The 27127-nt window shown below is 38.1% G+C and overlaps 1 protein-coding gene across 2 annotated transcripts in view; it reads left to right on the top strand.

The window, feature by feature from the left end:
* PRKDC (protein kinase, DNA-activated, catalytic subunit) overlaps window positions 1-27127 on the top strand; it is an 82800-nt gene that overhangs the window by 334 nt on the left and 55339 nt on the right. Inside the window, exons 2-30 of one of the 2 annotated variants that reach the window (XM_039548908.1) lie at window positions 301-377; window positions 466-558; window positions 1364-1438; window positions 2705-2813; window positions 3964-4076; window positions 4763-4862; window positions 5402-5457; window positions 5542-5572; window positions 6571-6728; window positions 6940-7086; window positions 9167-9331; window positions 10170-10338; window positions 11397-11446; window positions 12625-12762; window positions 13050-13199; window positions 13652-13767; window positions 14430-14589; window positions 15710-15796; window positions 16153-16272; window positions 16647-16806; window positions 17243-17349; window positions 19204-19294; window positions 20589-20752; window positions 21149-21301; window positions 22520-22627; window positions 23375-23601; window positions 24031-24125; window positions 25532-25631; window positions 26584-26717. In XM_039548908.1, the coding sequence (XP_039404842.1) occupies window positions 301-377; window positions 466-558; window positions 1364-1438; window positions 2705-2813; window positions 3964-4076; window positions 4763-4862; window positions 5402-5457; window positions 5542-5572; window positions 6571-6728; window positions 6940-7086; window positions 9167-9331; window positions 10170-10338; window positions 11397-11446; window positions 12625-12762; window positions 13050-13199; window positions 13652-13767; window positions 14430-14589; window positions 15710-15796; window positions 16153-16272; window positions 16647-16806; window positions 17243-17349; window positions 19204-19294; window positions 20589-20752; window positions 21149-21301; window positions 22520-22627; window positions 23375-23601; window positions 24031-24125; window positions 25532-25631; window positions 26584-26717 (3453 nt within the window). The remainder of the gene's footprint in view (window positions 1-300; window positions 378-465; window positions 559-1363; window positions 1439-2704; window positions 2814-3963; window positions 4077-4762; window positions 4863-5401; window positions 5458-5541; window positions 5573-6570; window positions 6729-6939; window positions 7087-9166; window positions 9332-10169; window positions 10339-11396; window positions 11447-12624; window positions 12763-13049; window positions 13200-13651; window positions 13768-14429; window positions 14590-15709; window positions 15797-16152; window positions 16273-16646; window positions 16807-17242; window positions 17350-19203; window positions 19295-20588; window positions 20753-21148; window positions 21302-22519; window positions 22628-23374; window positions 23602-24030; window positions 24126-25531; window positions 25632-26583; window positions 26718-27127) is intronic. The other variant, XM_039548909.1, reaches the window with a different exon arrangement.

The following is a 27127-nucleotide window of genomic DNA, read 5'->3' as shown; positions in this document are numbered from 1 at the left end:
GGTCTCTTGCCCCAGATAACCATCCACCGGGGTAAAAGCACTTCGGTGCGGGCCTCTGTGCTGAGCTGCCCCAAGGCTGGCTTTCCGTCGGCCCTGAGCAGGGGCGGGCTCCGGTGCGAGGGCACGGGCTCGGGCCCGGGCCCCGAGGCCATGGGGAGGTCAGTAGCACCCACACTTGTGGTTTTTTCTGGTGACAAGCGTCAGTCGTCCCCAAGGCGTCAGGGCACCCTTTGCATCAGGGGATGGGCTGGGTGGTGCACATCAAACCAACCACCTGATGGTTCCTTTGCCTCCCTGCAGCGCTGCATCTGTCCCTGGTGTTTTCCCAGGAGCATGGCTTACTCGTCTTTATCCACAGATCCCTCACCATCGAGGAAGTAAGTTGGCAAACTCCAAAGTAGCGTTTAGGTAGTGCTATATGAACAACATGTTACACACTTAAATTGTTTTTTTTAAACTTTCCAGTTTCGAGATTGTAGGGAAGAAGCGTTGAAGTTTCTTTGTGTCTTTATGGAAAAAGTTGGTGACAAAATTCATCCTTACGCCTGTAATATTAAGGTGGGTAAATGAAAATTATTTCCTAAAAGTGTCTTTGCCAGATAGTTGAAACAAGTCTGGTGGGTGTCATGTCATAACACTCGTAGCTATACTTCACCCCTCCCAGTCAGCCTTGCCCATCTCTAGTGTTCGTGTTAGAGCTGAAATAATTTGTTTGACATAAAGTAATTCATACCACAGAGCGGTGTGGAATCGTTTGTTCACCTATAGACTTAATATAATTAACTTTTCTTTATAGGACATAGTAGGTATTGTTTCGGAAAATCAGTTATTTTCGTTGGAAACAATAGTTGTAACTTCTAATTTGTACAAACTAAAGTGATAATTTTAAGTGTAAACTTTTAAATGTTTTTGTAGGTGGTGGTTAATTTTAAATACCAGTTTTTTTAAAATTTCTCCTGAGAAGTTGTTACTTTTGCAATATATATAGAAATTGGTGGTAACTACAATACCTGAGGTTGCTGGTGTCTGGATTGCTGAATAGCTGTATGCTGCTTTGCATAGAAATGCTTAACAGCACCACTGAAATTTTTGTTCTCAAATTAGTAGCTACTGATTGTAAGGAATGATACTACTGAGGTAGAAAGTTTGCTCTGTGTGCCTTTTACTGCAGAAACTGCAATTTCTTTGCTTGAGCTGGGATTTGTTACTATGTCAGACAGTGCTGCAGTATTGTCAGTGAAGCCACTTCCAGGACTAGGTATTGTTTTAATCTTTTTAAAAAGGAGGTAGAGGAATGTTGTTATCTTTGAATTTTCACCTTTACTTACAAGTATTATAATCTCCGTTTTTTTTTCCTTTGTAGCAAACTTGTCTTAGTGTCTATACAAAAGAGAGAGCAGCAAAATGTAAAATCTCAGCACTGGAACTTCTGATTAAGGTGAAATGCATTTTATAAATTTCTCTTGTTTGTAGAAAATTGGCTGTATTACTATAGTTATACTATATCATGCAGAAAATCTGTATCACAGAGTCGCAGAATAAGCTGAGTTGGAAGGGATCCACAAGGATCATGGAGTCCAACTCCCAGCCCTGCACAGCACCATCCCCAAAAGTCACACTATGTGCCTGAGAACACTGCCCAAACATTTCCTGAACCCTTGTGTGGTGCTGTGACCACTTCCCTGGGGAGCCTGTTCCAGTGCCCAACCACCCTCTGGGTGGAGAACTGTTTTCTGATACCCAACTTAAACTTCCCCTGGCACAGCTTCAGGCCATTCCCTTGAGTCCTGTCAGTGGGCACCAGAGAGATCAGTGTCTGCACCTCCTCTTCTCCTCATGAGGAGGTTGTAGTCTGCAGTAGCAGGAGACTAGTGATAGCGTCATATTTAGATGTTAGAAAAAAATACGTCTTAACAACAGATTGTCTTCAATATTCTCCAGTAGGTTCCTTAGATGTGGGCATGTCATTCCTTCATATGTTAGAGCAAAATACAATTGTTTTGGGGGCAATTGCAGATCTCTCTCCGTTTATTACGATTATTTAAGGAGAAATTTTGCTGTTGAATTTCATTCTTGCTTTAAAATGCTATGTATTATATATGCTATTGTAATATAAGATAAAGTATTTGAAAGGTGTGGAGGAGGAGGAGGACTTTTTTTCCAGAAATTTATTTGCTGTGCGAGACAGTAGTTCCTTTGAATGCATTTAGACCCTTCTTTTGTAAATGCTTTTATGCCTACATAGGTTCGTTTGAGAAACTAAAGTCCCTTCTGAGTTACTCTGAGTCAGTTCTCTGAATTGGATTGGCTTTATACCAGCAGGGAGAGAAATGCAGTGTGATAAAAGCTACTGCAGACTTGTTAAGCATGTGCTCTTGTGGGGTTTATGTATACATACCTATAAATCATACTGCGTAAAGGTTTTATGTAGGTGATCTGTGTATAATCTGTATACTATAAACGAAAAGTTGTAAATTTTGTATTTATGCGTATATAGGGAAGGTAGTTTGTTGTTAAAGTAGATTGCATGCCATTACTCTTCTTTGGACAAGTCACCTTAGATCTCTCTCATTGAATAGCATACTTGTTTACTTAATCTGAACTTACATGTATGAACTGTGTTTTTATTTAGACCAAGTAGTATCAGGTTATTGATCTTAATGCTTTTCTTTTTCTTTTTTTTTTTTTTTTTAATCTATCATAGTTGCTTCACAGGTTACAACGTTCCTGTCTGATGGAAGAAATGAAAGTTAGAGAGATATTTAATAAATTTTATGGGGAGCTTGCTGCAAAAAGTAAAATTCCTGGTACAGGTAGGCTTTAGTTTTTCTTAGATTGTCAACCTGTACTCAGCACTGGTGAGGCTGCACCTCGAATCCTACATTCAGTTCTGGGCCCCTCACTACAGCTAGGACATTGAGGTGCTGGAGCGTGTCCAGAGAAGGGCAGTGGAGCTGGGAAGGGTCTGGAGCACAAGTCCTGTGAGGAATGGCTGAGGGAGCTGCAGTTGTTTAGCCTGGAGAAAAGGAGGCTCAGGGGAGACCTTGTCACTCTCTACAACTACCTGAAAGGAGGCTGTAGCCAGATGAGGGTCTGTCTCTTTTCCCAGGTAACAAGTGACAGGACAAGAGGAGATGGCCTCAAATTGCATTAGGGGAGGTTTAGATTGGACATTAGGAACAATTTCTCCTCTCAGAAAGGGCTGTTGGTCATTGGAACAGGTTTTCAAGGAAGTGGTGGAGTCACCATCACTGGACATGTTTAAAAGATGTGTAGGTGTGGCACTTGGGGACATGGTTTAGTGGTGAGACGTGGCAGTGTTAAGTTAATGGTTGAACTTGATGATCTTAAAGGTCTGTTCCAGCCTAAACAATTCTATGATTCTAAAGCTCTTTGTAGTCTTATTCTAACCCTGGCTAGTGTAGTCCTCAAAGCTGCAGTTTTAGTGTGATAGTTCCTGCGTTGATCACCTGTAATGTGAGCTCATCAGTTCTGCCTTGCCTGATTATATTATTTATGGCATATTACTATGAGCTCCAGTTTGATCATCTTGGCTAGTTACAGCTGAAATCTTGTCTTGACAGGTCTGCCCCTCATAAAACTTGCTGTGCCTGCATAGAATCCTTCAGTCTGAATTCAAGCCTATAAACTTCTGCTAGCTGTTGGCCTTAACAAGGGCTTCCTCAGTGGATATGGCATTTAAATCAGTTTTCTGAGCCCTGTTTAAAAACAGTAAATGTGTTTAACTACTTGATGTGAGAGGAGGATGCATCTCACTTTATAGTATGTAGATATATAGATGTATGTGTATACATAAAAATATGTCTGTCCTACACTTTAATCACGAATTAAACTGTCAGGGATGGTTGTCTCATGGATACAAGTTAATAGGAATTGCACTGGAAAAGTTGAAACAATGATTTCAGTAATTAAGATTTAACAATATTAAAAATTACTTTCTAGTATTGGAAAAGATTTATGAGCTTTTGGGAGTTTTGGGAGAAGTCCAACCTAGTGACATGATTAACAACTCTGAAAAACTATTCCGAGCTTATTTGGGAGAGCTTAGAACACAGGTATGATTGGAATTTCTTTTCATTCTTTGGTTTTTTGCTTTGGTTTTTTTGCATTGCTTTGGTTTTGAGTTGGTTTTTTTTTTTTTTCCTTTGAAGTGTATAGCACTGGGTGTTGGAATACTACTGTAGCTAGTACAGTTTGTAGGGATCTGACTGGACAGTCGTAAATGCTTCCTTAAGGAGTGTTTAAGTTTGTGTTCTCTGGTTCTGAGAAGCTTTCAAATTAAAAATTCAAGGCCATCAGTAACAGACAAATGAACCAATTTGCTGTGTGAAAAGATGGCATGTGATGATCGTTCCCCAAGACATGTTATCTTGTCATGCACTGGTAGTTTCTGATTTGTTCTCTACTAGCTGCAAAGTCCTTGCACTTGAGGTAAACATCACATTTCTGCTGAGCTTTCATATATTTTGCATTTTTAAGTACTTTTAAGACTAGTGTATTTTATCCAAGTTTTGGTATGGTTGGTCTTGGTGGAACATTTCCATGCTTTTCAAAGGATCTCTTACGCTTCCCTCCAAATGAAGTGACGCTTAGGAGTAAAAATGTTTCCGTGGAGTTGTTTCATAGAGTTGGGTGCTGATGTAACTATTAAGTTGAAAGAAGTTATTTAACTACACTTGTAGGAAATGGGAAGCCTTGGTGTAAATTTATCTTAGCTTGAGGGTATTTTATTTTTTTTCAGATGACATATGCTACGAGGGAACCCAAGCTACCTCTTGTAGCAGGTTGTCTGAGGGGACTGGGTGCACTCATGTACAACTTCACCAAGTCTGTGGATGAAGGTATGTTCTTTTCCTATGTGAAAGGCAGTTACACATTTTGATACAGTTTTACAGAGAGTCATACATACATTTAATTATTATACAGCCATAAAGTAGCACCATTTCTGTGTGTAAACTCAGAATTAAAATTTCCATGCTGGCAGGTAGTTTATGCAAAATACACAGTCCTTGTCGTCTGTCTTTGTGTGAAGTGGCCTCATCAGCATTTTTCTATATGTAAATGTTTCAAGTGCTATTTTCTGACCGCATATTGGGCAGCTGTGAGAGCCACATTGAAGCCGAATGCAGTTTGTATGGAGATGTGTTTCTCTTAAAGAGTCTGTTAAAACATGGGTATTCAGAAAAATCAGCTAATATAGATGTACAATTTTTTTCAAATTCAAGAGTATTTCAGGAAAAAAAAGTCTCTTTCTTAAAATGAGATATATAAGGCTTTCCAATATCACTTCTTCATACCAAGCTTTGTTAAAAATATCTTAGTCTTCACTCTGCCTACTGTATGTCATTAGTGAAATACTCACTATTGGATTGTTTCACAGATCCTCAGACTGCAAAGGAGATTTTTGATTTTGCAATGAAGGCAATCAACCCACAGGTAAATCTGCTGCATGTTAATTGTTCTACAGTTAGCCCTGGTGAAGAGTAAATCACATGTGACAAACCTTTTCTGATATTACAGGTTGATCAGAAGCGATACGCGGTGCCTCTGGGTAAGATGTAAACTACTTCCATTCATGCTGAGGTGGATACTGTCTTTTGTCTGGAAGTGTTTATTCTTTACCTGATGTGTTCAGATGTCTCTAGTCTTTAATCTTCTAAGCTGGCCAAGGGGAAAGCTGCTGTGCTTTTAAGTTGGAATATAGAGTTTGACATGTATTTGGTTAAACTAGTGAAGGTCTAACCAGCTTATGAATAGCAGCATTATACTTGATGTTGTTTGCTCCTTTGGAGTAGTACAAAACTGTGACGTGAGAAAGGAATGGTAGAAATAAGAGGAGTGTAGCTAATTAGGAGAGAAGATATGGCAGTGGATTGAGTTAAAAGAAAAAAAAGGAGAGAAATTTCACTGGAAGAAGGAGAAAAAGAATGGGGGGAAAAAAATTAAAGAAGGTTAGAGATTGGCCTCTGAAATATGAGTGGCTCATGCAGAAATTGCAAAAATGCAAGGTTTGAGTATTAGGCCCATAGTAACTGTGAGGGGTAAAACCCTCTTTAAAGACAGTCTTCCCTCCCCCCAGTTAATTCATTAAGTATCTTGAAATTTCATTTATGCTTATATTTGGAATAGCGAAATTACCTATAATCTGAATTCTTTATTTGTCTGCATCACAGTTTGGCAAAGGAGGGGACTTATGCATGTGTCCTGACAACAGAAACCAGATCCTTCTGAATTGTGCAGTCAAGTATTCTCATTTAAAACCCCTGAAGTCCCTTTCTTTTTCAATATTAATGTAAATTACATCAGAACACGGCTGTGTGTTCCATAATGGTGTACATTTAGAAAGAGGATTTTGGAGGATTGTTTTTATGCTTAAATTTTTAATGTTTGGATACTGATACTTTATTGGCTAGAGGAATATATTTTATACCCTTCAGTCATGGTGGGTCTACCTACCTAAAGTCCTATTGTGGACTTTTGTAGTCTGGGCTGGTTATGTGAAATGGAGTATAACTCTGGTTTTTAATGAGAATTGTTTTTAAATTGCAGCTGGGCTACAGTTGTTCAGCTGGCACGCTGCTCAGTTTGGAGCCTTGCTCCTGGACAACTATGTGTCCCTCTATGAAGCAATGTGCAAGTGGTGTGGCCACACACATCAGGAGCTGAAGAAAGCCAGTTATTCTGCACTGGATTCATTCCTCAGGCAGGTGAGCATCACCTGGATTCACTGGGATCTCCAAGTCTAAAGCAAAATTAAATTTCTTTAAATAGTGGGGATATTTGGTGCTTGGAAATTCAGTGAATCTGTTTCATAAATAATTATTTTGTTTGAAGTGCTTTGTATTACAAGCTAGGTATCTTCTAAGGCTTACTGTAAATTTTTTGTGAAATGCTGAAATGCTTATGTCTGTTCTACAGATTTCTTTAATGGTGGCTAAAGATGCAGAGCTACACAAGAGCAAGTTGCAGTTCTTCATGGAGCAGTTCTATGGAATCATCAGGAGGATGGATTCAAGCAGCAAAGAATTGTCCATCGCCATTCGCGGATATGGGCTTTTCGCAGCAGTATGTGTGAAAGAGTTATTCTGATGAAGGAGCTTACTGAATGCATGTAAAGCTAGGATTCATATACCATGCATCTTACTGTTTTACCGAGCTCGTTCAATAGGGAATGCTCCTGGTTTTGGACTAAGTGTTGGACTTAATTAACTATGCTGTAAAATATCTTTTGGATGAAAATTTTTAAAACATATACTGAATCTAGTGGGAGCACTTGCAGCATGGGGTTGTAGTTACTTCCTGTGCACAAGTTCTGAAGTAGGAAAACAGGAGCTTCATATACAGCTGTCACAAAACTTAAGGATGTGCTTAATTGTTCAGGTACAGGCAATATGTTGTTACCTCTCTCTGCATTTAAATGGTAGAATCCAGGCCAACTTTGCTCTCAGAGTAGTTCAGAGATTCCTACAGAGCTCACTCAAACAGCTAAAAGGCACTGCTGACTGAAACAACCACAAACTAAAATACAACAAGAACCAGCAAACAAAACCATGCCTACATACCTATTTGGATGGCAGGTATATTTATCAGGAAGCACCACTAGGAAGAAACTTCCAGTTTTTGTCAGCAGTCAATTAAAATGGGAATATAACAATAAGTTAAAGCTCAATAAATAAAGGGTGGTATTTATGTATCTGCAGCCTCTGTGCTTGGTGTTGGTACCACAACTTTTATATAACAAAATTCTGGACTTTTTTCTCTCTCTCAAAGCAGAAATTAGGTTAGATAATGTCAAAGATTAGGTAGAGAAGGTTATGAAAGGTGATAGAACAGCTAGTTACTAGCTGAATCCTTTCTATTTTGCTACCTTTTGAGCAGAGAGCATTTGTTTTGTTGAATTTTCCATGTTCTTTGTTGAAACCTCATCTTCCATTTTTGTGGCATGAGGTAGAATGGAAATTAGTTCAAGGTATTATTTCCAGAAAAAAAGAAGTATTCCAAATTCCTGAGTTGAAAGAACCCTATTGAAAACATCTATTATGGAACTCAAGAACTTAAAATTGCATAATGTAAATACAGAGATAGGATAAAACTGCAAATTTTAACAAATTTATTGCTCCAGTACCTATAAATCTTTAATATATTAAGACACACTGATAGTTGTTAGTGTGTTTAGATTAAATCTTGGCCAAGCATCAGATACGGGGTTGTGAGGAAGCAGAGTCTTGGTGCTACTGCAAGTTGTGATTGTAGCACTGAACTTGCGTCCATGCTTGGTTCAGTTTCAAGGCAGAATACTTCTTTAATTGCTAAAATAATCTTAAAGTAATACTTGAACTTCTGTAAACTATTAATGGATAGTCTTAATTTTGTGAGCATGTTTTTAGATGGACTAGATTCAACCTTTAGGCTAACTCCCATATTTCGCTGTTATGTAAATCAGTCCATTCTTTTTCCATGGTCAGTTCCTTACCACAGTGCTTGCCTGTGACCTGGTTTCTGTCCACAAAGACTGATTTTTAACCTAGTTCATGCTGTGATTTACAAATCATTCTATAGAAATTTATAAGCTTTGTTACAAACCCTCTGTTACTCCTTTGGATACTTCCCACTTGTTCGTTAGTTTAGGAATAGTCTTTATAGGTTCTGTTTGTACAGGACCTATAACAATAAAAGTTCAGAATTTGGACTGCTCAGTTAAGTGTTTAATAGTAGAAACCTGTCAGTGATAATCAGTTAAGCTACATTAAGGTAAGCCACTTATTACTTTAATGCAGCTAATTCAAAATACAAGTGAATCTTAGCATCCATAATGCCATATTTAAGATATTTACAGCCAAACTCCCATGTTTTTCAGGCTGAATATGAATTCATGTCACTGAAAGTTCAAGTACTTTTACAGTAAATTACACTGCATTAGTGAACTATTATTACAGTCCATTTCAGGTACTGTGTTTCTCATACATGTAGCAAGTAGAGTACTTAAAGTTAGTTTATTCAGATGTGTTGAGTTTCTGGAAAAACTTCAAATATCATTCCTATTATGGTTCAGTGAAGACATGGCTGGGTTTTAGTGCTACAGCATGCATTTGTTTGCTCAGCTCTACAAAATTGCCAAAGCAGGGTTTTTTTTTCTCTCTGTAAGCCCTGTAAAGCTATACATTCTGAGGATGTGGACCACATGTATGTGGAGCTCCTTCAGCGTTGTAAGCAAATGTTCCTCACAGAAGCAGAAACAGTAGATGACCATCTGTATCAGCTACCAAGTTTCCTCCAGTCCATTGCAAGTGTGATATTCCATATCGATACAGTAAGTGGAGTATTTAAAGTACCACCCAATTCTTTGATGCAGTTACAGGTCTATGAGGAGGTAGTAGCTGTGAACCTACCTATGGTAAAGGGTGTTCCTTTAGGTGAAATGTGATGACATCTAGCCCCTAGGGGATGGGAAGAATATCAGCAGAATGCTCTATTGGATTTTATTTGGATAAAGAAAATGCACTGAATGTGCTAAATAAAATGCTACAGTGCATTGAAATTAATGAAAACCATTATTGCCTAATGTGAATACGTTTTTGTTTATTTTAGGTTCTTTATTTGGACGTAACCATACCCTTTATATCTTTATACCACTCTGCTGCTGCTTTGTCTTTTGGTACTGATAGTTAGCCTGTTCTCTGAGGCTGATGCTTTGGTTCTGCTATGATGCTATGCTGTCTGTTTAAATGAGGGCCTTCTGGTTCCTACCTGTAGCTGTGAAGTAAGATTGGGGCATACATTTTGTATTCAGGTGGTTATGGATAAACATTATAATGCTGTTATTGGGATTTAATTACATTGGTACTTTTCTAGTAAGCTTAAGACTAGATTCACTGAAGCACTAATCTGTTCAGGAGCTACTTTCCATTATGTGGTTCAGGAAACTTTCTTATTCTGTTTGGTTAGTTTTATTTGTGGGGTAATTTGTTGTTGTTGTTGCTTTTGTTTGTTTCTTTGTTTGGGGTTTTTGTATGTCTGAAATGAATTCAGTTGCAAAGTCTCTTCTTATTCTCAGAGCAGATCATCATGCAAGCTCTTGTAACAAAGTAACTTGCTGAAATAATTTCATGTAATTTGCATGATGGATATTTTGTTTTTCTTTATTCTAGGTTCCTGAAGTATACACTCCAGTTCTTGAACATCTAGTTGTGCTGCAGATCAACAGCTTTCCAAAGTACAGTGAAAAAATGCAGCCAGTGTGTTGCAGATCTATAATAAAGGTGTTTCTGTCCCTCTCAGGAAAAGGTCCAGTTCTCTGGAGCTTTATTAGCACTGTGGGTGAGTCTGTGATATTAACTTCATTGGAGTTTTTTGGGATCATGGTTTTTTTTCCTCTGGTTGGTTGGGGTTTTTTTTCCCTAGATTGCTTAACCAGTTCTAAGAGGGAGATGTGGAATAGCCATTTAGGATCAAAAATAAAGCTTGTTGTTCTTCAGTAATGGAGGTTGAGTGTTTCCATGGTGTTATTTTTCAATATCCACTGTTAAATAACTTCAGGAATGCATTTAACAATTGTTTTGGATAACAAAGTGGATATGGTTAAGGGCAGGAGAGTACATGTTTGTGATAAGGCTTGCATTCCTGCCCTGAAGGATTATGGGAAGAAAGGGATTTCATGGCATAGTGTACAAAAATCTATTCAATGTCCTTTCAGTTAGCCCTACAAAATAGCACAGAAAATAGGGGGAGTAGGGTGAGTGTTACCTCTATTAGAAATGCAATTTTTTTCATGCTCTGGAAGTTTGAAATAGTAAAAGTTAAGATTCCAAATATGCAGTTAGTCAGGTACAGTTCTGTGAATGTGATACTGAATGTGTCAGCATTGGTAGCTGACAGTTCCAGTAGTCTCAAGCATGCTGACATTTCTTTTTAATGGTTTTCAGAAATGATTTTTAATTTCTTTCAACTATTTATCATGGCTTTTCTCTATTGCTGGGGCGTTTTCATTGTTTCCCATGTTCTTGAGTTGGGAAGTGGTGCACCCAAGTACTGTGTTGATCCTAAGTCCATGAAAATCATTGGGAGTTGTTGCCTCTTCAGCAAGGGCATTATGGCTGATTCCTTGGTCATCATTCATAATCAGGAAAAAGTCAAAGCAGTATTGAGAAAAGGTAGTAAGACGCAAGGTCAGATTTGGCTACCTGTGGAACATCCTGGAGTGAAGGCTCTGATTTGGGCTATTTTGTCCTTAAAGGTAAAAATTTTTTTGCATCTCCCTTACCATGACAGAATATAGAAAACAGAAGACTGATTTGTTTTGTTGTTAATGTAATGAGTAATATGAATGCTGTGTCTTTTTAAATCTATTCAGGGAATTTGGTTTTTGTTTGTTTCAGTGCATCAGGGATTAATCAGAATTTTCTCCAAGCCGATCACATTTTCGAAGGTAAAATAACTGTTTAAACACATTTATTTCATTTCTATTCCTAGGGTGTACATTCCAGCTCTTGGCAATCTGGCCCAGTAAACAAGGGAAAGCCCAAAGAAGCAAAAATATAACACTCTCCATTTTGTATTAATCTGTTCTTGTTATTAGTTATGGGTTCATTTGTTCTTAGTCTCTTGTTCCCACATGTGGTCTGCATAATGTGGATGTGCCTCTTGTACTGAATAAAAAAAAAAATACAGGAAATAGACTTTTGTTTGGTCAGGTTGTGTGTAATAAAGTAGGCTATAATTAAAGTCATCCATCTTTCTTCCAGGGTAAGTTTTGGACATTTTAAAAGTTTTACTGAATGCTTGTGTTAAGCAAGGATATTAAAGCTTTTTATTCCTGTGCAGCAGAATAACTATAGAATTTCTCAAATAACTGGGCACTAGGAGAGCAACTTCAGGGATTTTTTTTTTTTTTTTTTGGTGAGGAGGTGGTTGTTTTGTGCTCTTTTCAGATTGATGGAGAAAGTTAAGCATTTCACTTTTCTACCTGCAGCAGTAATGTTGACACTGTGTTGCAAGACTCAGGTAGTTCCATAGGCAGTTGTAGTGAGATTTGACTGAGATGGAGTTAATTTTTCCCTTAGCAGCCCTCACGGAGCTGTGCTTGTATTTGTAACTGGAAATGTGTTGATAACTCACCAGTGTTTTGGCTACTCCTGAGCGGCACTGGCACAGGATCAAGGCTGGCTCTCCAACATTTCCCCCTCACCAATAGGCTGGGGGGACAAGATCTTGGGAGGGACCAGAGCCAGGACAGCTGACCCAAACTGACCAAAGGGGTATTCTGTGCCATATGGTGCCTGGTCAGCAATAAAAGCTGGCAGAAAGAAGGAGGTGGGCAGCATTGGTTATTAAGATGTTCGGCTTTTGGAACATCTGCTCCATGTACCAAACCCCTACTTCCAAGGAAGTGGCTGGACATTGCCTGCTGATAGGAAGTAGAGAATAAGTCTTTTGTCATCCTTTGCTATTAAACTTTTATCTTGACCCATGGGTTTTTTCCTTCTTACTTTCCCCTTCCCCATCCTGCTGAGGAGGGGAGTGGTAGAGTGGCCTGGTGGGTACCTGCCATGCAGCTAAGGTCAAACCACCAGAGCAATGTTTCTGAAAAATATTGTGTCCCTTCAGGATTTTTTTGAAAAAGAAACTTCTGGATCAGAAGAATCCTTTGAAACTGGAGAAGTTGGGACACGAAGATCAAAAGTACCGACTTGTAAGGACTATCTGTACCTCTTCAGAAGTCTACTGAGCTGTGACACAATTAAGGTAAAACATAGTTAACATGGAAATACAAAAGAAAATATGATTCTGAGTCTTCTCATCACTGGTTTTCTAACCTTAGACTTTTTCCAAATGTCATGTTGTAGAAGGATTGTTTCCTGGTTTTAGTTGGATTTTTTGGCTGATAAATGAATAAACAGGGATTAGTTTATGCTTTCATAGCTGAGAAACATCTAAAACTGGATTCTCTGGGTCATTTAAATGTTAGTTTATAAATTAAAGAAATCATTTTCATTTGTGTTTTGAAACATGAACGTTTTTGTCCCACAAAGGAATGTGGTTTTGAAGATGCAAACTTTCTTACTGAAAATGCACAACTGCAATCCCTGAGTCACTTGCTGTATGATGAACTTATAAAATCTATTTTGAAGATTATTGAGAAATTGGACCTGACTGTTCAGAAACTGGATGTTAGTGAACAGGTGAGACCTGAGGACCTATCCATTAACTCCTGCTATTGCAGGGGAATCAAAATCATATTCCCTGTTTTGTTTTCATTATGCCTAGATAGCACCCTTTAGTGTCCTTGAAGTAACATTTATCATAGATAAAATGCTTTACTGAGTATTTCTAAATGATGCATTGCAGTGTTAGAAGATGGAAACACCAGAATCAGTAGAAGTTCACAGAACCTGTTATTTTAGGCTTTTTACTCTGGAATCTACTGGTTTTCATTTTTCTACTTGCGTTCACCTTAGAAGCAGGCATCTCTTATTTTTCCTTTCAATTACTGATGTGTCAATTGTTAGTCCTCCATCTGTCAGACTACCTAGTAACAGCTAGAAAAAGACAGACTGTTAATGTGGCAAAAAAGGATGTAAAAGTTTCTGTTTTGTTGCAGATCCAGTGTTCTTTCTCCAATATTTATTTTCAGGGTGAAAATGCAGGTGACAGTGCTTTGGTTGGGCCTTCTTCTGACCCTGCTTCAAACCTTCAGCCAACAAAGCCAATAGATTTTATTGCCTTTATAAATCTAGTGGAATTCTGCAGGTATTGATATGTTTTTATGTAATTTGAAAGTTACAAAGTGGTTAGAAGAAGTTGGGGGTGAGATGTATTTAAGGTGCTTGTTTCTGAGTTAGTTTGATAGATTGTGTTTCAAAATGCACAAGATGATTAGCAGGGAGACCGGAAGGGTTTTTCAGACATCTGGGCCATAGGTAAACATACTAGCTCATCAGCTCAGGTGTTTTTAAAGAGTACAGGAGACAAGCATTCACTTTCATTATTTGGGTGTAGTTGTCTTTCAGTATATGTTGCAACTTTCAGTATTATACTGACCATATATCCTAAATACTTCAAAGACCAGAGATACAGTCTTCATAGACTAGTAAGGGGCATTAAGTGAAAGGTACAGCATTAGCTGCCTGTGGAGGTCCAGCAGTGAAATGTGAAATATGAAGATGTGTGTTTGTATAAATTCAGTAATGAGATATAATGAGAAATGGCTTTGCACTCTAAAACAAAATTAAAATCTTGCTGTGCTTCTCAGAAGGCAGCATGCATTTATTCTCTGTCTGTCTTTGGAGCTGCTCTGTTACAGCAATATTTCTTTCTTGTACTGAGATGAAAGTTTGAAAAAATAAAACATTTTTTTAAATTTCTTTTTTCTTTTTTTTCCCCCCCCTGTGTTTTCTGTGCATCTGTTTTAGAGAGATACTTCCAGAGAAACATGTGGAATACTTTCACCCTTGGGTATATTCCTTTGGTTATGAGCTTATTATATATTCAACAAGACTACCTCTTATTAGTGGATTCTACAAGCTGCTCTCTGTTACAATGAAAATTGCCAAGAGGATAAAATACTTTGAGGTGAGATCTTTTACCCAGTGGAGGGGTAACATGTTGTGTTAATGATTGTGTCATTCTTTATATATAGTATTTTATGCACTATGGGAAATAGTTCATTGAAACTGTTACTGGGTTGTTTCAAGTATTTATAGCTTCCTATGCCTCCATAATTAGAAGCACATTAAAAGTCAAAATTTAGACTAGAAGCCCAGTTTCTGAAAAGACACCATCCATGTGTAATCACAGAATCTCAGAATTGCTAGGGTTGGAAAGGACCTTTGGAATTCATCCAGTCCAACCCCTCTGCTATGGTAGTGTCACCTAGAGCAGGTGACACAGGAACTCATCCAGGTGGGTTTGGAATGTCTTCAGAGAGGGAGGGTCCACAGCCTCCCTGGACAGCTGTTCCAGTGCTCTGCCACCCTCTATGCTCTTTCCAAAATCCTGAGCTGGGTGAACAGAGAGATGGGAGGTACCCTTGCAGTGCAGGTGGTATAGAAGATATTTTGGATAGAAACAATCTAACCAGAACAGCAGAGTAATGTACTGGTTAATTACTGTACTTCTGGGGTATAGTCCTATTCCACTCACTGATTTCCACAGGGAATATGATGCCTACTGGTGGATGCACCATTTGTGGTATGGAAGCTATTGGGCTAAAACACGTGGATGTGTAGCCCACCACAGAGCCCAGAGCTGTCCCTGCCACTGCTGCTGATGGCACCAAGTGAAGCACATTTGGAAACTCATTGGTGTAGAGGCTTGTACTGTGGGCACTGTTGAAAATTGTTTTCTTATTCTACCAGCATTCTTGCCACCTGGACATCCACTGTTAGGGAAGTTTGGGTTTTTGTGGTTTCTTAGGTGGGTGGAGGAAATTAAACCATTGAAAAGTTACTTTGCAGTCATATATCTCTTGTTTATGTGCCTAATATTTAGCATAGTCCAAAAAGTTGACCCTCAGTGAACCATAGTAGTGTTAATTTCTAACCTTTGAAAGATCAAAGATACATTTCAAGTTTTCACTGACACCAGTTTCATATTGGGCAGTGATGTATGTATTGTAAATGAGTTGAACTTGTGATTCATAATTGTACTATGTTCTTTTTAGTAGTGTTGACTTCTGGTTTCTGTTTGGTAGGGTGTCAGTCCAAGGAGCCTCAGAAGATGTCCTGAAGACCCAGAAAAGAGCTCTTGCTTTGCACTCTTTGAAAAATTTGGAAAAGAGGTAAGGAATTTTGCTCACTAACTTTCTTAGTCCAAATATAAACATATGTGATTCAATCAAAATTTTATCTTCTGAGGAATCTTACATATACAGTAGAAGTATTCTTGCTTTCTGAGCTATGCAACACAGTGGGGTTTTAAGATCTTTTTCTGTCTTTTACTTAATGTCAGAAGAGGTGTATTGGTCACCAGTTCATATACAATTGAGAAATAACAGTATAAATACTTCTTGCGACTGTCTGCAGGTGAATGAGATTCCAGTATTGGTTTTGGCTTATTTTACATGGGTATCAATACAGCTAAGTTAAGATTTCAAAAGGTTTATGTGTGTTCTCAATCTATTTATCTGAATTTTAGGTTGCAGCAAAGATGAAACAGTATAAGGATGAGTTGTTGGCATCTTGTCTGATTTTTTTGCTCTCTTTACCACATGACATCGTCATGCTTGATATCAAAGCATATATTCCTGCACTGCAGGTGAGTCAAAGTGATGTACAGCTAACATTTTTTTTCCCCTAAGATATGTACAAACATTCTGTAGCAGAGTCAGCATCCTTTTGTACTACTAAGGTAACTATTAAGCTCTCTATAGTCTTCAGTGAGATAGAATACAAATGACTTGACTGTTTGGATAAACAAGTAAATTGTTGGAATTTGCTTTTGCACTAGGCAGATCCTCTTAGTGCCTGTGTTGCAATATAAATGTATCTCCTGTGCTGATCTTGAGTGAGAAAAGTTACTACAAAGAGAGATGTATTGTAAGCTAAATGCTTTTAAATTTGTCTCTTTTACCATGAAGTAACACTGGTCAATAAATATGAAAGGCTGATAGTTTTGTATTTGACACTTAGAATGCATTTAAGCTGGGCCTTAGCTGTACCCCAATGGCTGATCTGGGCCTGGATGCTTTGGAAGACTGGTCAGCTCACATCCCCAGCCATATGATGCAACCCTACTACAAGGATGTCCTGCCTCTTCTTGATGGTTATTTGAAAAGCTCTACATCTACAGGTACATGCATGCAAAAAATTGCTAGTCTTAAGGAAGAGGAAAAATATTTTTTTATAAAGATGCGTATATGCCCTACCTTTTATTTATATTGTGCACTTTCTGTGGTCAGAACAATACAACTTACCTTACACCCTAAAATGTACTTCTTTCTTAAGCTAGGATTTACTTGCTTCTGCTGAACAATCAGTAATTGTTGCCATTTTATTTGTTACTTCTCTGTGATATGTTCTTTGTTTGCTTAAATTACCTTAGGTTTCTCTAGGAGACTTATTTTCCTTAATAAAGATTTTAAATGAAAGAATAATTGTCACATCTTGAAAATAAAAATGGGCAAAACCAGAGTGGGTTTTTTTTTTTAAATGAAACTATGAGCAGGAACATGAGATACTGGTACAATGAACTGGTTTTGATATGCTGGGTTTTTTTTGTTCATCAGGTGAATCCCAGAATAACTGGGAAGTAAGGAAACTTTCTCAAGCAGCCCAGAAAGGACGTAATAAAGTTGTGATACAGCGTATAAGAAGAGCAAAGACACTTTCAGTGGTAAGAACCCTCTTTCTTTTCAGAGTTAAATATGAATCCTTCCCTCCCACTGCTTCTTTTTCTTTCTTGCATGCATATTTTTTTTTTTACAAGGGCTACTTCTATGTTAGATGAGTTTAATGAATTCCATTCTACAGTGTGGCTCAAGAAGCTGTCACATCAGCACAGCTGGAAAGATGTTATATTCCAGGGTGAGAATGGGAATTAAGCAGGGAAAAGGGACTGAAAAAAATCCTGTAAGTCAGTATCACTGCTAGACTGATACATTATGGCAACAAAAATTTAACTCCAACTCCCAAAATCAGGTCCCAGCTTGGCAGTGTTGCAGTATGCAATATAATTTTGTGAGTGTTTAAGTGTTTTGGGTTTTGTTAATTATCTTGTGGATAGGCTTTTAGTCTTTTTAGGCCAACATATGTATTACTTTGACCAGTGGCCTCTCAAGTGTTAAGTGTAGTTTTATTTGTATATTCCAGTGCACAAATTAACTTGGAATAAACCTCTTTTTAGGCGTGAAATTATTAGTTACTCCTATATGTAGAACATTTTCCAGCCTGGTTGTCTTTAGCCATAATGCTCCTGGAGTGAATCCAGTGGAGAGCTACAAAGATGATTAGAGGACTGGAGCATCCCTTATGAGGAAAGGCTGAGGGAGCTCGGCATGTTTAACCTGGAGAAGTGAAGACTGAGAGGGGACCTCAGCAATGTCTGTCTATCTGAAGGGAGGATGTCAAGAGGATAGAGCCAGGCTCTTCTCAGTGGTGCCAGGCGATAGGACAAGAGGCCATGGGCAGAAACTGAGACACAGGAAGTTCCATCCAAATGTGAGGAAGAACTTCTTTACTGTGCAGTGACCATAGACTGGAACAGATTTCCCAGAGAAGTTGTGGAGTCTCCCTTCCTGGAGATATTCTAGCACTGTCTGGATGCAATCCTGTGCCATGTGCTCTGGGATGACCCTGTTTGAGAAGGGAGGTTTGACCAGATGACCTCCAGCAGCCCCTTCCAACTTGAATCATTCTGTGATTCTGTGAAACAAAATGAGTGAATTTTATATCCCATACAGGCTGCTTCTGAAAATCAGTTGCCTGAGAGAGGTACTGTTTAGTCTGAAGAAAGGAGGCTCAGAGAAGACCTTATTGCTCTTTACAACTATCTGAAAGGAGGTTGTAGCCAGGTGGGGGTCAACCTCCCAGGTAACAAGTGACAGGACAAGAGGAAGTGGCCTCAGGTTGTGGCAGGGGAGGTTTAGGTTGGATATTTGAAAAAATTTCATCGTGAAAAAGGTTGTCAAGCATTGGAACAGGCTACCAAGGTAAGTTGTAGAATCACCCTCCCTGAAGTGTTCAAAAAACATGTGGGTGTGGTGCTTGAGGACATGGTTTAGTGATGAGCATGGCAGTGCTGGGTTAATGGTTGGACTTGATGACTTTAGAGATCTTTTCTAATCTAAATGATTCTGTGATTCTATATAGGTACAGGATCTAAACTTTAAGTTCTGGAATTAAAGCAAATGAAAAGAGCAATTTTTGCTTCAGATTTGTTTCTGCTTTTTATGCTTTTATGCCATTCTGTAGGTATATGTTATTTGTGGTAATAAAATTTTACTTGAGAAATAGTAATTGAAAGCTCACAAAATGCCATGAAAATGCTTTCCAGTCCTGCCCTCTTTTGCTTACTAACCTGAAGTTCTTCTCTCGTTTGATGCAATTCTTGTCCTCATGGGTTCTTCATTTTACCTTTTTCATCTGTGTTTAATAAGCGCCATAAGACCTTCATTTTCTCTGTAAACCAAATTACTTCTATAAAGAAGTAACTGTTCTTTCACTAATATTAATCTTTTGAATTATTTAGGATAATAGTCCCTCCTTGGAAGCAGTAAGGACTAGAGTGGCACACCTTCTTGGATCCTTGGGAGGGCAGATTAACCACAACTTAATTACAGGTGAGTATCCTATCAATGGAAGTGAAAATATTTATATGTCTCTGCTGTCTCTCTTGAAAGTAGATTTCAAAGGCCTCAATATCACTTTATGAGAATGAATGAGCTTTTCAGGTTTACCTATTTTTTGTTGCTCATGTTTAAACAAAATTACTTTTATTCAATTCTGGAGTTTAGTAGAGCAAAAGTACTCCCCAACTTAATATGGAGTGCAGAAAGTGTTTAGGAAACTACAGTTAAAAGCAAAAAACTGTGCATCTGAGTGTATGGTTTTATTTATTTCCCCCTTCACCCTCTGGCTGCAAAGCCATTTTAAAACTTTGCCCCAGTGTGTAGCTTCCTAGTACTTATTTCTACCTCTACTACAGTTCTCAGTATTTTAAGAACTGCAGTCATGAATTGTGTAAATCTCAGCAAGCTTACTTTTTCACTTGCGAGTTTAAGGTACATCATACCTTTAGTGTGTGTGGGTAATAGAGTTCCATTGAGGGTGCTCCTCAAAAAACAAGACAAAGTTTTCTCCCTTTCTCTATCCAGTCTGTGAACAAGCTTTGTAATTTAAATATTAAATATCATGCAATCTAATAAAAATGGAAAACAATAGTGTAAGTACCTGACCATGAGATTCAAGGGATAAATTCAGCACAAAATTTAATTAATCTAAAAATTAATGTAGTATTATAGATTTTTTTTTCCTTTCTTTGCATGCTTACTTTTGGTTTTTCTACCTTTACAATCGATTTTCTTTTTGCCAAGTAATTCACTGTTACTTATTCAAAAATACTGCGGGAAAGTAGCCTTATTCTCTGGAAATTAAATACAAAGTGTGGTCAGACTTTGTTAACCACATTTACAAATATAGGGGAGAGAAGGGTGTAAGTATGCCAGGTTTCCTTGGAGGAGATAGGTATAAATGGCTGTAAATGTAGTCATTTCCTGTGCAATTGCAGGAGTCAGTATGTTGGATCTTCTTGTCTGATAGACCTTCACGAAGTTTCTGTAACATTAGAAGACAAAAGCATTGTACTGGATGTCTTACAGAAGTATTTTAAATCAAGTGGGATTCAATGTCTTCTGGATTTATTGTCTCCATGCTTAACCTATATTGAAACTGGAGGCTGCTGCAACTCTCACCTGAAACGTTGGCTGCAATTTTTTCAGTAGTTTACAGAGCATTAACATTGCATGGCAATCTAACTGAAGTTGGAAGGTTACAGATTTTTTGACTGAGCTAAGTAAATACTCACTCTATGTGTATTGTATTAAGCTTGTTTTCATCTTTTTTCAAATGCATCAGCTACATCTGCAGAAGAGATGATGAAGAAATGTGTATCCTGGGACACTGAAAAGCGTCTGAGCTTTGCTGTACCATTTGCAGATATGAAGCCTGTCATCTACTTGGACTTATTTTTGCCTCATGTGACTGAACTGGCTCTTTCTGCAAGTGACAGGCAAACAAAAGTATTGATGTTTTTTTCTACCTCTTGTTTTATGCTAGATGATAAAATTGCATAAAGTAATGTGTTCCTTGTTACTAAAGACCTGTTTTAATTAATTCATAGGTAGCAATGTGCTTCTTTGGCACTCTTTCATGGTTACACTATTCTGAGTGCTTAGAAGCTAAAGAGCAGAAGTTGCTGTAAGCTCTGTCTGACAGCATTGTGCTTGATTTAAAGGCCAGTTAGAATGTATGCATATTATTTCCATGGTCATGATCTGGTCCTGGAATGGTGATTTAGCATAGATTGGAGTGATTTCTCAAGTACACTCTTTCATGTGACTCATTCTCTCCTGCCCACAATTTTGTCTTCTCTATGAAAGTAACAGATGCATACCAAAGGGATTTTTCAATTTCAGGTTGCAGCGTGTGAGCTGCTACATGGCATAGTCACATATATGTTGGGGAAAGCCTCTCAGATGCCAGAAGGACATCAGGGTCCCCCACCTATGTATCATTTACATAAGCAAGTATTTCCAGTACTGCTTCGTCTTGCTTGTGACATAGACCAGGTAAACAGATTTATTTATATGAATTTTAGCTTGTTCAAATACCCTTACATATGGGAATTAATTAATAGTTTTATTTATAAGTTTTCCTGACATGTTGGGGTTGGTTTTTTTTCCCAAATGCAGTGTATTTTGTAAGCTGTAATTCTGTTCTAGGGATAGATTGTCTGTCTGGATTTTGGGAGTAGGTTGAAGCCTTTTCAAATAGTGGTTTCAAATACTTCTGTGAAGCGTAGTTCAGAGTACCTCAGAGAAGTGTACAAGAGAGATTCAAGTTTCAGGGTTCACTCAGAGTTTGTGGCAGCAACACTCTATCACCATATTTAATTTTTGTAGTTTTTCTGTAATAAGTTAATTGGAGGTGAAGTTGATTATTTCGATATTGAATGTGTACAAAGCTACAATCATAGGAAAAGCATTTGGGAGGGAGTTTGTAGCTGCCTTTTTGATACCTACAGATTTAATTCAAACATTTGAACTTTATATTTCTCCTCCTTTGCACAAAACAGAACAGATGCATAGGTTCATCTCCACTGAAATTACAGGTCTTACACCTTTTGAGACTGCTGTTTGGACCCTGGCATCCATATTTATTTTTAGATCAAAGGGATTTTGTGTTCTGTTAAAATGTACAGGAAGTGGTGTTACCAATTTAGGTGAAACCTCTTTTACTGGCGCGTGGCTGAGCATAAACCATAGGAAAATGATGTCTGGATTGGTCCAAACCACAGGCATATGCACTGCACTTGAAGCATGTATAAATGAGTGTATTTAATGTTTCTTCCCTTCATGTTGTAGTATGACAGTACTCAATCAGGTAATTTGCAGGTAGAATTGTTGAAATCTAGGAAGTTAGAATAATGGTAAAGATAGATTTTTAGATCTAAATACAGATTAAGAAACAAACCTCCCTGTTTCCCTGACTGTGTATTGGCACATCAGTCTGTGGCATGCAATGTTCTTTGTCTCAGAGGATATTACTGAAAGTAAGCTTGGAGGTCATTGAGACTAGCTGAATAGAAAGCATCTAACCCATTTTAATGATTTGGGGTTTTTTAATCCTTAATATGGAAATGTAGTATGAAATTGGTTATTCATTTCATAGACCCTTTTCAAAAAGGGTTTTATTCTTATATATGGGTTTTATTCTTACATATTTTGAATAGCAAAGTATAGAAATGTATTAATCCTAGAAATGCAGTTAATGTTTGCTGTTTTCAGGTAGCAAGACAGTTGTATGAGCCTTTAGTCATGCAACTCATTCACTGGTTTACCAACAACAAAAAATTTGAGAGTCAAGATACAGTGGCATTCCTGGAAGCTATCCTGGTAGGTGATAAGTCTTTCCTCTCTTCTCTATGCCATGTGACTTTATTTTTAACTAGCGTCATTCTTACTACTGAAGCAACCAGGAACACGTGAACAGATAGAATGGCCCCTTAACTGTTTGAAAGAGAGAAAATGCTTGGTTTATTTATTTATTTTCTTAACTGAGATTTTGATGATGGACTTCTCTTTCTTTGGCATTCTCAAAATGCAGGTATATCGTCTTCAGATAAATGAAACACTCTTTATCATCAGTGTGTGCTAGAAACAACTGAAGCACATTCACCATTCATTCCCCTGAATGCCTTTGTTGTCTGTTTTATCTTTCTCTAAGTATCTTTGTTTTCACCAGTTGCAAAATTTTTACATTTAGAAGAAGTAGTTGGAGGCGAGAGGTTTGGAGTAGTTTTTTTAAATGAAAGTCAGTGTTGTCTACTACTTCTTAAGCACAGGAAACTCACCCATCATCAGAAAATGAAGTGACTTAGACAAGACTCCTACATTGATAGCTGAGACAGGAGTAGAAATCCAGATCTTTGAGGTGTAATTCAGTGCTGTGAGGGCTGAGAATGCTACCCTTCCTTTAGAGAGTGGCAATTTTGAATGAGCTTTGTTGATTTCTGGGGAACCGTGTGTACAGTTTTTTAATTTGTAAATAATGCCATGTAAACAAGCTTGCTCTAACACTGCCCTGAGACAATGGCGGGGGTTTTTTCATTCTTGTAATGAAACAATCTTATGTCATTTCAGAGTGGCATAGTGGATCCAGTTGACAGCACTTTGAGAGATTTCTGTGGTCAGTGCATACGAGAATTTTTGAAATGGTCTATCAAGCAGACAACACCGAGACAGCAGGAGGAAAGCCCGGCAAACACCAAGTCTCTTTTTAAACGGTTGTACAGTCTTGCTGTTCACCCCAGTGCTTTCAAGAGACTGGGTGCAGCACTTGCTTTTAACAGTATCTACAGAGAATTTAGGTGAGCAAGCAGGGCTTGAAACAGTAGCTAACTTGAACTAAAGGTTCAATAAGATAAAAAGAATTAATTGTAGAACTCAAATAGTCATCCACTGACACTCATTCTGTTAATGTATATGGTAGCTGTAAAATTAGGTTACTCAGCTTCTTAATTTTTAACAATAATTTTGTAGCTTGAGCTTTCTGCCAGTGGGAAATGTATAAAAATAAATTTTCATTACAAGTTTGTGGCAAGTTTTTTATGCCTTTTCAGGATGATCAGCAAATTTCACTGCTATTTTTAAACTGGTTTAGGTGTACTTTTTTTGTGCAAACATAGTGTGCAGTTTATATCTACAGTATTTAATTTGGTAGGTTTTAATTAGAATTTTACACTTAGTGCTTCTTCTACTCATGTTTCTCATGAAATTTTTTCCTCATTTTTTTAAAGGGAAGAAAATTCTCTGGTGGAGCAGTTTGTATTTGAAGCCCTGGTTGTTTTTCTGGAAAGTCTGGCTTTAGCCCATACAGATGAGAAGTCATTAGGTGAGCCATAGTTAATTAACTGTGGAATGAAGCAAAAAGTTACCTTGTTGAATCTTGGGTTAAAAAAGAAAAACTATAACTGTAAGAAAAGTACATTCACTTACTTTTGCACCAAAGGAAGAATTATTTTTCATTATGGGTAGAGAGGTCATTTTGATACCTTAAGAGGCCACCTAAAAACAGAGACTAGACAGGAGTAAGGGAATAAGGTAGGTATTTACTTGAAAGGCCTTCAAAGGTACACCCTGGGGAGCCAGAGGCTTTTGCCAAGATGGACCCAAAGATGGATGAGAGGTCACGAGTTCTTCACACTTTTATAAGTTTGGTTCATTTGCATATCAGGGTTGATTCTCCAGTTAAAGCTTCAGTTTAATGATGTAATTTCCCCTCAGCCTTCCCCCCTTTAGAGGCTTTTGGTTTATACTTTTTGGGCCTAGGATGGTCTGAGTGTCCCTGGAGAGCAGGCCTGGAGAGGCTTTGTTATGTCTAACCAGCAGGAGAGAGCAGCAGTTAACAGGCTACGAGAAACTTCAGAGTTACACACTAGGCAGTGCAGGATTTGAAAAATATGAAAGTTAAAATCTAAGGCATCAATTTGATATCTAATTAGGAACTCTTGGAATCAGCTCCTTGCAATGTATAAAGGTGGAATATTTTGAGCCCAGGAGAAAGAACCTTTTCATATTTATGATGATTTACAGTTTTGTAATAACACTGAAAATGCTGGTGGTGCTTCAGATTTGAGTCGTGGTTTTGCAGTTACACAGTGTAAAAAATGTAACTTGATGAGAATCAGCCCACTCTTAAATAACAAATAAAATGCTCCAAAATTTGTCTTTTTTGACATATTCTGTGGAATATTGTCACCATTTTCTGATACCTTTTCCTCATTGTCTTGTCATTCTTTACAACAGGATGTAGTTGTGTGAAGAATCTGTGACCTCTTTCACAGTACTAATGGTTCTTCAGTAAACCTACTTTTCTCTCTTTCCTTTTTTTTTTTTTATGCTCTTTCATTGGTTAATAGTAATTAGAACATAAAACCAAAAGTTGGTGTAACAAAACTTCATTTCTTTCAGATGAACAGTTCAGGATATGATAAAATGTCCCCAGAAGAATTACTCACGTGGGAAAATTTTATAGTTTCTCTAAGCATAATCACAGAAAGTAGAATGCTCAGTTTCATACCAAAGGCCTCAGGCTTGGCTCAGGCCAAGCTGACCTGTCTGGTATTTTGTGATTTTGTACTGCACCTTTGAAAAATTTACTGTAGAAGCACGGAGTAGTGGAGCTGGTAGACATTATCATCTAAGTCTCTTGCGCCATGTCTGCAGTGCAAATATCTCAATTAATTTAACCAGATTACTGACATTTATTTACAGGTGTCAATTCTCTCTCTCCAACAGGTACTGCCCAACAATGCTGTGATGCTATTAATCACCTGAAGCGCATAATCAAGCATAAAGCACCTTCTCTGAACAAGGAAGGAAAACGGCGGGTGCCACGGTCAGCTATTTGCGTTTATTTTCATGTTGCATTCTAATAAACATTGTCAGTAGTTCTATTAAATGCTTGGGATTCTGAATGAGGGTTTCATCCTATGACAATTGCTGACCTCCTGGTGTGTCTGTTGAACAACTGGTGGGAAAACACTGGACATAATATGAGAGGAGCATGATTCTTTATTCCAGCATGGTGAACTTGATTTAGTTTAGCAAGAAGAGGCAGAAGAGGAGTGCATGTTTCCCTCACAGCAGTGTATATAATAATAACATTAGCACTGGTGGTACAAAGCACTTGGAGGAAACTCCTCCAAAGCCTTTCTTACTGTTGTTAAATGTCACCAGAAGCAGGACATGCTGCAACAGGATGATCAGCAATTAAAGAAGGGTAGAAAAAAAGGTAAAAGAAGCAAAAATGGATTCATTATCAGGATAGATGAACCTCTGAGTCACCTAGCTGACCTTGCTTTGAGCTGATGGCATAGCTGAAACTGCTTTGAGAAGGAGATTGGACTAGATACCTCCTTAGTTCCCTTTTTACCCAAATTATCATGTGATCTTGAAGAAACTGGCAAGTGGAGTTTAGATTTGTGTCGCTGGTATGGCATTTGATAAGCTGAAAATTATGGGGATGAAGAAAAACTGTGCAGGCTTATTTAAACTTTATCATCCATTTTTGCCTCTTTGAGTCACAAAGAGAAGGGAGGATACCTGATTCTGCATTTTAAATTGTTTTCCACAAGGACTTTGCTCTGGGGATCCCAAGTAGAGTGAGGAGAAGGAAAAGCAGTACAAGACATGATTGTGGAAGAGCTCTTTCTTGTAGTGCAGATAGGTTGTGGTTAGATAGATAAAAGGGATTCACAGTGCTCGTGGAACATTTTGATTTTTTTCAACTAGAAGACTATTGCTTCTTGGTAGATGTCAAGATGTTAATCCCTAGTATTTCTGTGCAGAGGATTCCCAGCTACTAAGTCAGTGTGTCTTCAGGACATTGTCACGTGGCTCTTAGTGCAGTGTGGACGACCTCAGACAGAGTGCCGGCACAAAGCCATGGAGCTCTTCTATGAATTTGTTCCTTTGTTACCAGGTATTTTTAAGTCACGGTGTGCTATTATCTTTGCTTTCAATATTCTGTGCATGCCTTCCCTCTGTGTTTTCTATTCAAGGTGGTAATTACAAGTAAATATCTGTTCACTCAGTGTTGTTAAATAGAAACTGAGTAGTTGCTTATACTGCAAATCGGGTGCCGTGAAGACCTCAGGGCTTGAGGGATGTTTTTGGATGTAGAAGAGGCTTTTATTGCAAACTTACTTCCAGGCCCAAAGCTACTGTTGTATCCAGCTAAAAAAAAGCAAAATTTGTTGATGGGGAACTGTGAATGTCTTAAAAGTTGGCCTCTTCCTTATGAGTAATTTTAGGAATGTGACCGAGGCTAAAGCAGAACCAATACCTTCTCTGCTAGAAGACACAGTTTAAATCACAAAGTTTGAGTGTGTT

This window comes from Corvus cornix, chromosome 2, assembly GCF_000738735.6.
Source record: "Corvus cornix cornix isolate S_Up_H32 chromosome 2, ASM73873v5, whole genome shotgun sequence".
In the NCBI taxonomy this organism is placed as follows: Eukaryota; Metazoa; Chordata; class Aves; order Passeriformes; family Corvidae; genus Corvus; species Corvus cornix.
The sequence above is the reverse complement of the archived record's forward strand: the minus strand, read 5'-3'. Positions and strand labels throughout refer to the sequence as shown.